The sequence below is a fragment of the Pleurodeles waltl genome, chromosome 1_2, assembly GCF_031143425.1.
Source record: "Pleurodeles waltl isolate 20211129_DDA chromosome 1_2, aPleWal1.hap1.20221129, whole genome shotgun sequence".
Classification (NCBI taxonomy): domain Eukaryota; kingdom Metazoa; phylum Chordata; class Amphibia; order Caudata; family Salamandridae; genus Pleurodeles; species Pleurodeles waltl.
In genome coordinates this window covers 407975278-407991114 of record NC_090437.1, presented here as the reverse complement: position 1 = coordinate 407991114, position 15837 = coordinate 407975278, and the positions used below count along the sequence as shown (strand labels likewise).

The 15837-nt window shown below is 42.4% G+C and overlaps 1 protein-coding gene across 2 annotated transcripts in view; it reads left to right on the top strand.

Moving 5' to 3' along the window:
* Positions 1 to 15837, top strand: part of JAK2 (Janus kinase 2) — an 882548-nt gene that overhangs the window by 497263 nt on the left and 369448 nt on the right. For both annotated transcript variants that reach the window (XM_069240320.1, XM_069240330.1), the window contains one exon: positions 6636 to 6781. In XM_069240320.1, the coding sequence (XP_069096421.1) occupies positions 6636 to 6781 (146 nt within the window). The remainder of the gene's footprint in view (positions 1 to 6635; positions 6782 to 15837) is intronic.

Here is a 15837-nt window from a genome sequence, read left to right as displayed (position 1 = left end):
TTAATTGGTGTGTGATCTCACTTTATGGATACGTTTATTACACAGTGTTATATTTATATACTCAAATTTTCCAAGACAACCTCATTCTGACACCTATTTGTGTTTTATTATCCATACATCATTTCCCCATGCAACACTTTACTTTATTTATCTTATGTGCTTTTAATTAAAAAAAATAGGATGTGTGACCTTACGCTTTGCATTGGTACCTAAATATAAATAGACACATAGATCTCAATAATGCCTTTGCAATGAGTTTCTATTTCACACAGTGTTTAATTTTTACTTAAAATGAGGGTCACTTGTGGTATGGCAGTGGTGCCCATGGGGGCACCAGTAAACATTCATATCTTGTTTTGAAAAGAGAAAGTTAATACAAAACATGTGAAAAATGTAAGCATGCAGTTTGAGGCTGCTGTGCAGGTGCTGTTAACTTCAATGTCCCTTCACTCAGAATATATTTGAAGGGATATGTACTCATTGGTACTGCACCTATCTCTACCATTTGTGCTCCTCAAACCACATTGACGCACAAGCTCACCTTGTTCTATTTGCCGTCAATGTCGTGGGTGGTCTCTCTAAACTCTACACCAGTGATAGCCAAAGTGCGATGGGGAAAGCCGCCATAGCAGGAGTGGTAGGTCAGCAGTGGTTTAAGTTATTTGAGATTATCCATAAAGTCACCATTGGATAGGGCGGTGTTCATAGAAGAACGTTGTACTACAGAACTCAATTGCAAGTTAGGCTCTTGGCCCAAAGTCTGCTAAAGCTCATTACATGATGAACAAAATTATACATAGAAAGGGATTTTGGAGCAGCTCTCCTCCCTATTGCTTGTTAGAAAGATCACTTTCATTTTGAATGATCCCACAGGACAGGATACATACAATTAGGCAGTGGTTCAGTACCCTTCAGCCTTTGCTTGCTGGTAGAGTCATTCATATTGTGGCTCAGCATATAGGACAGCCATTTGGTGATTTGAGAGGCTATCATCTTGATTAAAGGCATTTTGTCTCTTTAAATCTTGAGTCTACATTAGCAAGAGGAAAGCACTACAAACAAATACCAACCTTATCATATGTGCTCTGTGGTGCTGCTGTGTGCTGCCGGTCACGCACTTACGCTGGAGGCAAACCATGCTCCCCACACACGAGTAGCAGACTGACATATCTAGAACTCCCAAGCCGCCCATGTATATGAAGATTAAAGAAGCAGCATCTTAAGAAGTGTCAAGTACTAAAGGTCATTCTACCTATTCTTCCATCACACATAGCATTACAGCTTCCATTGTCGCAGGTCTTTAGCTTTAAGTGCTGTCAGAATCACTTGTCTGATTTGTCTTCCAGCTGATCCAGGGTACGTTCCTGAATCTGGCATGTTTGATGTGTATGTATGGAGACCAGCAGTAGTATTACCCAGTGGCAGTCAACCACTGGGTAGTTATAGTTAGGACCATATTCCCATAAGAGAAAACTTTTTTTTGCTTTGCTTGTAACTGTGGCGCTGGTTGACGAATCTTCATAGAACTTTCTAATAAAAAAAGTCCCATCCACCTTAGGTCTGGTCTGGGTAAGAACACCCTGACCCCCAGGCTGTAGTGGGAAAGACCCCTAAAAGGCCCTCCCTGGTTTACATAAAAAATTGTGAAAAATAGATTCAAGATTTCTGATTTCTATCTGGAATTCGCAAAGCCCTAACACCTAAAATGTTGGCCATGGTCCATCATCTGCAAAAGGTGCTGTGGATCCTGGCTATCATTTTAGGGTGCTGAGGAATCTGTAATGACGGATAAGCTTTATTGCATTGTGTCACAAACCCAGAACAGGCTTCCCCAACTTATCTGTTGCCTATCGGTCTTTTAAGTGTGGCCCGATTGTGTGCTTTCCTGACCTTGATGTGGATTTGCACATCCTATTCTGGTTTTGCATATCGACCCAAAAATCTTTTTACAAAAAGAGTTTGCCGAAGGCGAAACTCAATCGGCCAGCTGGTATGCTAAGTGGGGTTGTCTTCCTGAGGAGGGTCGACACAAGGCTTGGCTGAAGGCCGTGTGTAGAGGCAGTTTGCATGTAACGGTGGCTGACCGAAGGCTGGGTGGCCATCCTCCATCTCAAGTCATAGTTAGCACTGCTAGCAGTAACTGGTGAGGTTTTTGTTTTTTTTAGTTCAAAACGTTAATGTTGTCACTGACAAATTTCCCTAGCTATAAATGTACTTTCCCTTTGTTTTTCTTTCAGTGAACTTCTAAGTTGTTTTAAAAAAAAATAGAAACAGATGTTTTTATCACACCTAACTATAACCTTACTTTAACTTTTGGGTTTTCGTTGAATTTATAGGGTTTTTTAAACGTAAGGTAAAATTTTATTACCATATGTAAATTCAACCCCACACGGCACGCAGCCTTTGGATGTGCGCTGCAGGGCTGGCCTGAGGCCAAGCTGACACGCAGCCAGCCCCACACTGCACATGGTTTACATCCACAAAACCAAAGAAATTCACTGAAAAAGACAATGGTTAAAGTAACGTTATAGTTAGGTATGATAAAAATATCTGTTTTTGTTTTAAATAAGGCATTGGGGGATGGGATTCCCAGGGCCTAATGAAGCCCTGTGAAGGAGAGCACACAGACACCCTCCCTTTTAGAAAAAAGAAAGGCCCTGAGGGATGTGATCTCCAGGGCCTAACCCTCCCACCGCACATGGCTGGAGGGTGAAAGTAACATTATTGTTAGGCATAATAAAAATATTTGTTTTTGTTTCGAACATCTTAGACATTCACTGAAAATAGCTTGACAGAGAAACTCATGAAGATCATCCCAAGCATACCCTGCACAGTTCAAAGTAACAAGCTAGGTAGGTAAATAAAGGCCATTGTATATTGTAATGTGGGGCTGGCTGTCTAAAGGTAGTTGGCTGCATGTGGGGGGGGGTGAGCCGCAGGACCTGGCAGTCCTGCAGCCAACCCCCGCCTTGCACAGCTGAAGGCTAATGAGGCCCTGTGAGGGGGGCACACAGCCTCCTTCCCCTTTAAAAAAATTAAATGTCCCTGGGGGATGTGGTTCCCAGGGCCTAATGATGCCCAGGGAGGGAGACCACGCAGACCCCTCCCCTTAAAAAAACAAAACACAAAAGGACCTTGGGGCTGGGGTCCTCAGCACCTAATGAGAGTCAGGGAGGGGGCCATTGGAATGTCGTCCCCAGGCCCAGGCATTGTGGCCAACCCCATGCTGCACAGGTCTGAAATGTGCGTGCAGCATAGGGTTGGCTGCCACAGCTTTTGTTTTGGATTTACTTTTCGTAAGTAAATATTACTATATGTTAAAAAAAAAACAACATTAGATATTTACTGAATAAAAAAAAAAAGTGAAAGTAATGGTATAATTAGGTGTGTTAAAAAGATCTGTTTTTGTTTAAAATAAAAAACAAACCTTAAAATTCACAAAAAAAAAAAGATTAAAGTAATGTTATATATTTAGGTGAATTTGTCAGTGACAACATTAGCATCTTGAACTAAAAAAAAACAACACAGAAATTCACCTGTTACCGATGGCAGAACTAACTATAACCAGCGCCCCCTCCATGCCCTGCTTATGGCCTCACATATGACATCACTCATGACATGTTCTATGACATAATTTATGAAATCACTGATTGTCATTGATGACATTACTGATGAAATAATCAAAGCTTCTTTTGTATACATTGCTCTTTAAAAGAGTATACCATTAGAACTGAGAAGGTAAATGCAAAATAGCTCAGAATAATATAAAGTGTCCCTACTGCTATCATACATACAACCCCCATTGGCAAAGCAAGCTTGTGTTACCGTACACTTCATGAGTAGCCAAGTTCATGTTGACTGTGAACCACAGATGAAAGGGTAACCTATCCTGCACACTGTGTTCAATCTGTATGCAGCTGTTCAGGGAAAGCCAAGTTTGTCCAGATACTCAAGTCCTGTTACATAACTAATGGCCTACTACAGACCCTCTACTTTTATCAAACCCCTTAAGGTCCCTGAACCTACATTGAGACATTAAGTTGATTTAAGTAGATACGTGGGTACTGATAACAGTGTTTTTTTCTATGGAGGGAGTGTATTCTACAACACACTGTTTGCATTTAGTGAAACTCTCTTGCGATATACACCACAGGATATTAAAAAGTATCTTCTAAGCATTGTGGACAATTTATGCAAAACGTGAAGGTGCTAAAGATCATGCTACCTGCAGCCTTCCTACTGTGGGGTAAACTTTACAGATAGCCCATCTTCTGAAGCAAAACAAGCACATGTACATAGCATAGTACCTGGTGCACACAGTCTTCTAAGTTCAGTAGAAATTGTCTTGCTCAGTCGACTTTGTCTAATAACTCAAAGCACTTAGTATGTAGTACGTAGAATCTTTGCCCCGTCTGAAGCTTTTTTTGCAGTACTAAAAAACCTTTCTAGAACATAATGACCACACTTCAGCTGTCACCAGCACACAGAGTTGCTGTTCAGTACAAAGATTTATAACGTGTTCAATACTGCTACACACCTATGGTGCATTGGGAGCACAGGGGTTTTGTAAGACCTTGTACCGATTAGCTGGACACTGACTGTACAAAATTATGTAGAAAAGTAATATGGTAGTTACCCACCACTATGAGAGCTATGAAACAAACTAGCACAGTCGGTGAATGATGTCAGCAATGATGTAATCAATGATGTCATTTGAGATGTCATCAGTGATGTCATAAATGATTTCATAGAACATGTCATGAGTGATGTCGTGTGAGGTCATAAGCTGGGCATGGTGGGGGCGCAAGTTTAGTTAGCTGTATAACTGGTGAATTTCTGTGCTTTTGTTTAATTCAAACTGTTAATGTTGTCACTGATAAATTCACTTAACTATAATGCTACTTTAAGTTTTGTTTATTTCAGTGAATATATATATATATATATAATGAACAACTGAACATTTTATCTTAACTACAGCAACTTTGCCACTGTGATGACTGTGTTACACAGTATCTCCATTCAGTCTTCATGTCACCTCATTCTAGGTTGGTCTCAGCTGCACAAATAAACTTTCAAGGAGAGTTAAGAAAACTGGGTAATGTCCTTCTGTCGCAGGCTGAGTATCCTGTGCCCTGGATAGCAGGGAACACCTGCAATGTCATATTTGATATTCTTATGTTGTCTCTGAGATTGCAAACGTCTGACGATATTCCTAACCACATTATTAAGAGCCAAATAGAGAACAAACACCAGATGCAGAGTTCCAAAATTGTGAACTTAATTATGTAGTATTTTAAATGCATTTTAGTAATAAATATCAGACATGTAGGTGTTAAAGAACATAGTTGCAGTCTTCCATGATACCAAAACTTCTCTGAGGATAGCAAATAACATTTTTGGCCCTTGGTCGGCTGACCCTTTTACTGATTTTAAGGCATTTAACCATCTCTATCTTTTTAAAAAGCAAGCAGATGCTGTGCTTTTAACGGAGGATACTTTTGTGGTCTTTGTGAACAGACCAGTCCAACCTTCTGACATAGTTTGCCTCTAAGCCAAACACACACAGCTTTCAATTATCAATATGTAGTTGTGTTGACATGCATTCAATCTATAGTACAAGCCAAACGAAACAACTCAGGAACATCTTAAATCTCTTCTTGTATACTTATACATTTGTTTAGCATCAGTGGGATTGTCACTGACAGTGTATGTGTTTCTCACAATCCCTAGACCAGTGGTTCTTAACCTGTGGGCCTAGAACCCTTGGGATTCCGCAACTGCTTAGAAAATTAAATAATAGAAGCAGATTAATAAAGTGTATATAATTAAAGAAGCAAATTGTAAAAGTGAAAATTTAAAAACCTTCGGTAAACGTAAAGCAATTTGAAATTGGTAGTTAAAAATTATGTTAGTATCAGATTGATTCGTGGGAGCTGTGCAAGTGCATTAAACAGTAAATGGTATGAACGATGAGTGGTCTCAATTGACTTTAGACAAGCTCTAACCTTCCGATTAAACTTATTTTTGTGTGTGATTTAAATAAAATATTTTAACATTTCTGTATTTGTTTGATGAATACTTGTTTCTTTATTTTTTGTATTGTTTTGCAGTTAAAAACATTGATTATTCTTACCTGAGCGTCCCTAGTTTCCCTTAATACCTCAGTGGGAGGCCCCGGATTCCAGTAATGATTCAGCAGGTGTCTCCGAGTTCCAGTAATGATTAAGTGGCAGTCCACAAAAGTCAAAAGTTTAAAAAACTATTCCTAGTCTGTATATTGTAAGAGCTTGTGTTAACTCATTACATACCCTTTCGTAATATTGATCCGGGTGAAAGGAAAGTATGTTTTTTGTTGCCTTTACTTAGGTTGGGTATTCTGTTTAGTGTTGAGAAAATATTCCCTGAAGTACTATGACAATTCTTTAATTGTTTTTCATTTAAACAAATCCACTGCAGTGCTTTTAAGCTTTTTGGGTTATCACGTGTCAGCCTAATATTTGGTGAAGCATGACAATCTACATTAATCAGTGTCTTTAGATACATGCTGAATAAACTACAGCCTGATATGGTGATATAGAAATCAAATAATTTCTGTTTTTTGTTCTCCCTTCCCCTCATCTTCCTCCTAATTTAAGTGGCGGGATGATTTTGTGAATGGATGGGTGAAGATGCCAGTTACTCATGAAACCCAGGAAGAATGCCTTGGAATGGCTGTGCTCGATATGATGAGAATGGCCAAGGAAAAAGAGCAGACACCTCTGGCTATCTATAATTCAGTCAGGTAATTTCACTGCTTTATCAACTTTATCTCTGCCATTGTAGCATGCTTTGTTTTTATCATAATTTTGACAACCATGGCGGGCATGAAAGGAGGTACTTGTGATGAAGGCTTAGTAAAAAAGTTTGTTTTCGAGATCCATCTGCTGTGATCGGTGCCTTTAAAATGCGAGGATAAAAAAAATGATTAGCAAAGTAGAGTTCACATGTGTCTTTGGTTACAAGCCAGGTGTTGCAACATTGTATGTCTGTTGCATTACTGTATGACCTTTGTGGCTGCTTCAGTATAATGTTTGCTTCATTTGGCTCCTATCATCTCTGTTATAGCCCACAAGCCACTATTTGAACTACTCAGCTGATTACAATTTATTTTGGCCATGCTCATAACAGTTTTTCATATTTCATTTAAACTTGCTCTATACATTTTGCAGACACAATAAGGGCGTTTTAAATTTAGTACATTATCAAAACGAGGGACCATCCTGCCGTTTTCTAAGTCCAAGCCAGAGTTACCATTACATCCTGATTATTGTTTTACATTGATAGATTACTATCCAGACACCTTATAGTTTGGAATAGCTGGAGGACTATTTGATAAAAGTATGAGTGAGAGAATGTCAAAGGCATGCTAACCACACACCATTCAATACTCAACACATATTAAAATGTTAGGACATTTTATACATCATAAAGCTTTAATTGTTTACATCATATAAGCACAGTTGGCATAACTAAGCATAACTAAACTCAAAAGTTTTTTCCATTTGGCATTCACACTATGGGGGTTATTACAACCTTAGAGGAGGTGTTAATCCGTCACAAATGTGACGGTAAAGTGACGGATATACCACCAGCCGTATTACGAGTTCCACAGGATATAATGGACTCGTAATACAGATGGTGGTATATCCGTCACTTTACCGTCACTTTTGGGACGGATTAACACCTCCTCCAAAGTTGTAATAACCCCCTATGTCTTTCGTCACTATGCCATTTCTGTGCATTATTTTCTGAAAGAAGGGTTCATCCTGGTATTGAACCTTACTGTTTCTTAGGAATGTAATCCAGTGACGACTTCTTTGACGTTACATCTCTCATATCCCATCAGTAGTTTAAAAGTCTTACAGATATATTTCCACTAATTTCTTACTGACAAATTAAATCACGCAAGAGTACAACAGATACATAAGATAATTATCACTTAAGCACAACCAAGCCTTGCACTCAGGGATTAATTCTTCAGGTCACTGTAGATTTACCAGAACTAAAGGTACCAATGCTAGAAGTCATTCCTAATAGAATATAGCTAATAATTATTTACCCTCTAAGGTTCACCACCTGTGCTATTTTTGTACTAGATCCCAAAGAGCATTTACATTCCAGCTGTTTTGAACCCTAATGTAATGGCCTTGGCACTGGCACTGCACACTGAATGCTCAACTCCCAAAATATAGGTTGAAGATCATGAGACTCATGCATAGTTGCACAGTTAACCCAAACCATTGACTTACTGTGGAGGAGATCTAGGGCCTTCTGAGAACTAACCTCTGCATTCAATTGTGGGACAAATTTCTAAAGTATGCCCTTTGTCTACAAAGCTTAGCCAAGCTTCTTTTGTTAATAACCAATTTCAACATGTGGGCTTGACCATAGGCAAAGCCTGCAACAAATTTCATTGTAAAGATGCGACATTGGCTTTAAGGTGCAAAGTTTATGGCCAAACTCACACAGTTTTTGGACCTTACGCACGCACACATTTTAGAAATGCTCCACCTGTCACTGTAGCCAGAGACCAGGTCAGATCACTCTCTTTTCCCTTCACTTCACAAACCTAATATATTCCCCTTTTCTAATAAAACAGTATACTCAACTGTATATAAAATTATAAGGATTGAATAACTTACAGTTAACACTGCCTCCCTGAATTTCCCCACCCCAATGCCTACCGGTAAAATTCTTCTGTAAAATGTCAATCAGACTGAAATACCTTGACTTACAGAGACTAAAAAATGGAACACCGGCATTAAGTCCAGTACCAAGAAGTACACTCGCTTACTGACTGGGTTGCTATGAACCAGCAAGCTTTAATACCTGTTGAAATGTCAGTGATAAAAGCCCCTGTAAAAAAAAAAAAAAAAAACATGCAGGGGACGCTATCACAAGACATGGAAAGCAACCAAAAAAGGTCTACCTCGCTAATTGCGTTGGTGAGGTCACAAAACAAAGGAGAGATTTCTGACATCTACTAAATGACGATCAAATTGGACGTCCTAAAAACGTACTGTTATTAATCGAACAACACTGTGAGGATCTTTTTAAAAGACAAAATCACCAGCACCAAAAAGCACGACTCCATCTGGCCTAATAATTAACCTATGCATTCCTGTAACTCTTATGTCTCGACTTTTTCCCTCAGACACCAAGTAGGAAATGCCAATCATAGACCAATACACTAAAATTCCAAATATTACAACATTGAAATAGATCAAAACGGTGGTACAGGACTGTATCTGATATTTATAAGACACATAGATAAAGAAATTTATATATATATCTATATATTAGAAAATTATTATGGCGCTAGACACTAAGTCGTCATTACAAAATTAAGAGCGTAAGTTAGTTAAATGAGCGCTCGCCTTCAAAATTGTTTGACTGTCAAATGCGGCAAGCAAGGGTCACAAAATTGGTTTTGAATGAGTGGGACTGCTTTTCACAGCTTTGGAGGCTATAACATCTACGAAAGAGATCACAAGATGATTGTCCCAACTCAAAAAGCTAGCCACCAATGGGAGTAATGATGTTTGTGTAAAGGTGATCGATATAGCAGCCCATTCATTTTGGAATTGAGAAAGGCATAGTAAATGCCAAAATACGTCTGCTTGGAAATTCATTTTAATAAATCAGAACCCGAAAGTGCCCCGATTGTTTGCTTGGATGTTCAATATTACCGTGGTGTCACTAACGCGGAAAGAGGCACTTGCTTGATAAGTGTTTAGTGGTTGGACTAGTGACGTTTGGGATATATTCTGATATTTATTAGTAAAATGCATTTAAAATACTACATAATTAAGTTCACAAATTTTGAACTCTGCTTCTGGTGTTTGTTCTCCATTTTGTGGTCAGGAATATCGTCAGACGTTTGCAATCGCAGAGACAACCTAGCAGTATCAAAGATGACATTTCCTGAAAGCTTATTTGAACGGTTGATATATATGTAGTCAGACACACACAAAAAAGCAAAGGTTTTCTTTTTTGTAAATATCTTTATTGTATTTTCTATTTTATTGGCATAAGTAACAGTATCGCAGTAGGCATACATTAACACCATTTTACGTCAGGGGAAGGAATTCAGATGCATTTCAATTGTGTGTGTGTTCAGATTACTGCTGGATATTTGCGTATTGGGGTCACTCCCCCTCCCGTCAAGACCCAACTGTCGGAAGGACCGAAGTACCCGACCAGGATAATATATAACATTTGCCAACATTGAACCAATAGTGCGTCTGTTTACCATCATTTAGACAATCTCTACAAGTGTATTTATATTTTAATGTGAACTAGACCAGTCAGAAAAATAGAAGTACAAACCCCCAGATCCCCAAGCCTTCTTTATCACACCCCGTAGGGCTAAGTGTAGTTAAAACTGTTTGGTTCCAGCCCATGTTCTAATGCTGAAGCATGTCTTCAGACACCACATCTGCCCAGTGCTCAATTCCCGCTCTTCCCAGTTTCGGACACAATGTATAGCCCTCAATTCTGCACATTCTGGTATGGCACATATCAGGACACTTGGCGCATAGGGCATGCGTTGCTGACCATCGCACACATACCGTCTCCAGATATATAAAGCTGTATGTAACAAAACACTGTCTATTACCTGAGGTAGGTGCAGTGTCCCAAGAGCCTGTGCAACTGTGGTCGATCTGCTAGTTCATCTAGGATTCACGCATATTTGAGTGATGGTGCACCAGCAAGCCACTGCACCACTCATTGCACCTGCGCTGCAGTATAACAGTGTTCCAAATAAGGGGCACCAAGGCCCCATTCATTTAAAGGGGTAAATAACTTACTAAGAGCTACATGTCGCTTACCGTCACTCTAAATCAGGTTTGCCAGAATGCCCCATAGAATTGTGAAGAAGGCCATCTGGATAATTAACAGAAGGGCCACAAAGAAATATAAGAACGTGGTAGCACCAACATGTTGGTGATGGCAATCCAGTCCATGGGAGATAAAGGCAGTCTAGTCCAAAAGTTAAGTGAGCGGCAGTCACCAGTCACTGCCTTCCCTAAGTTTTCTTCCAGTAGGTCCGGTGCCTCGTAGTGTGCTTGCACTCCCAAATATTTAATGGTGTCAAACAGCCAAGCCAGTACGTGGCAGTACATCTTGGTGGTCCTCAGGAATGGCTATCAGTGGGAAGAAGCAGGACTTATCCAAATTAACACGAAGTTCTGACATCGTCCCGTTTGTGGTCAACATTACCATAACCTCCTGTACCACAGTATGATCCACCCCCAAATAAATCAGTGCATCATCAGCATATAGGGATATGATCAGGGGGTGTCCTAGCACCAGAAGACCCCATTGTGGCACACAGTCCCATAGCAAGCATGCCAGTGGTTCCATCGCCAGTGGGAACACAAATGGGGAGAGGGGGGCAGACCTGTCATGTACATCTAGCCCCTGGAAAGAGGTCAGATATCATGTCCCCCCGTGTGCACCCTGGCAATTGGATTGGTATATAGTAACGCTACCCATCTGAGGAAGGGTGACCCAAACCCTATGTGCGTCAGGACCTTAATTTGATAAGTCCATCCCAGACAGTTGGCGATAAGACTTCCGCATGTGAAGGATCCCATCCAGGTACGGGAAGGACCACAATCACTGCTTCCCTCATAGAAGTCGGTAAGGTCCCACTAGACTCTCATACATCTTCAGAAGGCAAGGGGACAGATGGGTACTGTAGTTTGCATCAAATTCGACCAAGAAACCATCAGTGCCTGGCCTTCCCTCGGGCTATCTGAGTTATCGCTTCTTGCACTTCTTCCAGTGTAACCGGGCTATCTACCTTCTGCCGCGGTAGGGGGCTGACCGTGGAAGTGTGTCCACATGCTAAGTATTCAGAGAGCTCTTCTGGGTCTGCCGCAGAGGGCTCCCCATACAAACCCCCCTTACTAATCTTCACATTCATCATTCATGTCCTCCTGGGTCTTCACCACCTGCCCCGTTTGGAGTCTGAGTGCAGCAGTCGCGTATTGGGGGGGGGGGCGGCTCTGAGGGTAACAACTATGCCAGTAAGTGACCTTTCTTATCCCCATGTTCATGTTGCTGCTGTGTCTAAACTTTATAATGAAGGTTAATTATCACCTATGCACTAGTTCCCTATATTCCTTTCACGAGGCCAACAGGGCTGTACACTGTGATCCATCAGACACGCTCTCTCTAGCTCGCCCAGGCAGTCTTCCATGGCAGTCGCCTCCTCATTCAACCCCTTGTGCACACCATAAGCTGATTTCATGTACAATCCCCGTAAAACAAATTTAAATGCATCCCATTTGAACAAGGCATCCAAGGCCATCCCCTCGTTATCATGGAAATGATCTATGGCTTCACTGATCTGTGAACTGAACCCCACATCAGCCAAGGCAGCGGTGTGCAGGCGCCAAGTGGGAATCTTCAGTCTGGACCTACCCCATACATGCAAGATCAGTAAGGGATTTTGCACCGAAAGGGTTTGACCCAGATACTCCACTCATGTGCACTGTGTGACCAACACCAATGGTTCCAAGACCATGAACACCCTAGAATGTATCTTATGTACCATTGAATAAAGGGAGCCCTCACTGTCAGTTGGATGCAGTGAGCACCAGAGTTCCCCTACCTCCAGATCTTGATCCCAAGTGTTCAGATGCTGTGAGACAGACGAGTGGTGCGCCCCCGGGAATGAGTGGTGTGATCTGTCCATTGCTAGGTCGAGATCCATGTTGTAATCCTCACACCAAAGTGTGCATGTTGCTGGGTCTGCCAACAGGGCAGGTGCCAGAGTTGTGTAAAAGGCTGCCTGTCCCATGATTGGGGCACTTACTGTCATCAGTGTTAAGGGTATCCCATCAAGTGTCCAACCCTCACCCCATACTGCATAGCGAGCCCTGGGATCTATCTTAGTGTGGGACATTGTAAAGGCCACTCCTGAGGCCACCAACACATAACTACAGTGTGTCATACCATTAATCCCACCCCCTATCATCTACTCAATCTAGGGAGCTCCAGTGGTGTAAGATGCGTCTCCTAGAGACGTGCAGAATGGGCCCTGCCCCTTGGCAAGTAAGCGTAAATCTTGTGTAGTTGAATGTATAAGCATATACCTCTCACATTCCATGTAATGAATCTATTTTCCTGTACTTCTATGGGAAATGTAATGTATATAATTATAGGTTGCCCCCATTTATAGGAGCCAGTGGGGAGACACCAACACTCCGGAGCAACACACATGCTTTCCCAGACCCCAATAGTACATCAAACTCCCTTCCCCAGGCAACCACACAGCAGTGCAGCAACAGGCCATAAACCCCACAAAGTGCGTAAAACAAACTGTGAAACAGTGCTGTGGATCGTAGGGGATAATATGTGGCAATCATAGTTTGTCTCAACAAAACTCAACCATCATGTTCTGTAGCACCACCACCAATTCAAGTGGTCGCCCACCCCACTGCCATTGTACATCAGTGTCATTACTTCTGGATCTGAGACAATCAGGACAGCGTTTTTTTCATGTTTAAGAAAAGAATATGGTAAAAACTGAGATTTCAGCGGAGATCAGCAGTCATCGGTGTGACCTTACACCCCTCACATATTGTCTTGGGGAGGTCGTCTGGCAAGGAGCTTCTCAAGGCTTGCGTCTCTGAAGCATCCAAAGCACCAGAGCCAGGAAACCCCACCCAAACCAGTGCATCTGACACTTGTGCTTTTTACTTTGCTGACTGGTACCTGTAAGGGCAGGAGTGGTATCTAAGGGCTGACCAGTGCCTGTTCTTTGCCAGAGTCCAACCCTTCTTAGTGTCCTGGTGATCCTATGGAGAATGTTCCCCTTTGGATTTGAACCACTCCCAACTCTAATGGGTAGATTGGAAAAGATGCACTTTATCACCATTCAAGGCTCAAACTTCAGCTGGAAAAATCAACAAGTATTTGATACCTAGGTGGTGAGGTTTAAGCTTCAGTGTGTATCAGGATGGGCTATTTTTTTTTTTTTTTTTTGCACATCAACCGTATAGTTTAAGAATATTGTAACTGTCTGATTACCTACTTGTCAAGGGTCTTTGGTGTGAGCAATCTGTAGGATATTATCATGTCCCGGTAATTGACGACTGTACCACTACCGGGCGTGGGGGTGCTCTGGGTGGTGGTGGTGGTGGCCTGGCTGGTACTCGGTGCACCTGTTCCACTGAAAAGTAGGTGGAGGTTTTGCCCCTAGGTTGGTTTGTGTTAGCCATTGTTCCAGGTACAGATCTATGCTCAGCCCCTCAATCTTTTCAGGCACGCTCAATACCCAAATATTGTCCCAGAGCGATCTTCCTCCTGTGTCCTTGGGTTTAAGTTTCAGAAGGTCCACCTCTTGTTGCAGGGCTGCTAGTTTGGGCTGTGTTTCTGATACAACAGGTTGCATCTCCTTTATGGTTGCATCATGCATGGACACTCTAGCTTTCAGTTTGTTATGTTCCTTAAGCATGTGTCCCATATCGATGAGTGTCCAATTTTGTTTCCATAGTCGCCTGCAAGCCCTGCACAGCTGCAAGAAGCTTTGTGAACTTAGCGTTAATGTCCTGCAAAATGTGGTCAGTAGTGAGGAGCATTCATGCCAGGGTTCAGAGAGGGAGGGAGTCTGGTGGGTGTTTCCTGTTTTGGAGCCTTTAGGGTGCACCATCATGATGCTAAGGGTGCTGAAATTGTTGCACTGGAGGGTGTGAACAGTGTCCCCCCTCTCCTCCTGGCAGTACTATGTAAACCGAGGCCTCTTGTGTGACCGTCCCCAGAAAAGGGCTATAATGGTAAATAATCACACTTGCTGTGTGTGCTTCCCCAGGAATAGTGTGCCCCACCTGTTAGGCAGCTGCCAGTTGTCTCCAGACACTGCCCCCAATCCAGATCGGGCCCAGTGTAGTCACCCACACCTCAAGCAGGGATCCAGTAAAAAAAAAAAAAAAAAATCCATAAGAGGGGTGCCGGTAGGGTGGAAGGCACGTGACTCACTTTAGTGACCACTGACCCTCTGCGACAGTCCAACAGCGTGGGAGGCTTCCCGGATCAAATAGGGGGCATTTTCGTTAATCCACGAGGGCCTCTGATATGCAGGCGAGAGACACTCCTCGTTCTGTCGGCTTCTCTAGTGCTTGGGGGAGATCGTGGGAGCCACCAGTAACATTCGCAGGGGCGGCAGGACCTCAGGGCCCGGCGGTCCCGGAGCCATCCTGTAAAGAGTCGGTCTGCGGTCGGGGAGGCGTCACACTCCGATAAAGCCCCCTCCATGCAGCGAGGGCATGGCGTTAGAGAGATAGAAAGCTGAAGGAGCGGCAGCGTTCACCATACAAAAGGTAGGGCCCAACTTGTTACTGCACACCACAGCACCCTACTGATGGCTGAATATTCCTGGGGGTAGTCCCTCTACTCTGGATCTCTTCCTTCACAGGGCAGCATGTTGCACATGCCCTTCAGGCCCCTGAGCCTCAAGTGACTCTCACTGTGCGGCCCTTGAGTCCCATGCCTCCGGTCCAGCTCACCTTCTCCAGCGTCACAGTGATCACGTGTTGTCAAACACCTCAGTCCTTTCTGGACCAAGAGTTAGCTTTTTGCCAAAATTGGTGTAACTCCATTCAGCAGTTCGGGCTGTAGTAGTGTTCACAAATTTGAAAAATCCCACTGATTTAAAACGGGAAAAAGGTTTTTTGGGACCCCCCTATTTATCGGTCCCCACTTGACAGATCACCCCAAAACTTTCAAAACAGCAGCTGAGCTAACCACAGAATACATTTTGACAATTTTGTGAAGATTCGTCAAGTG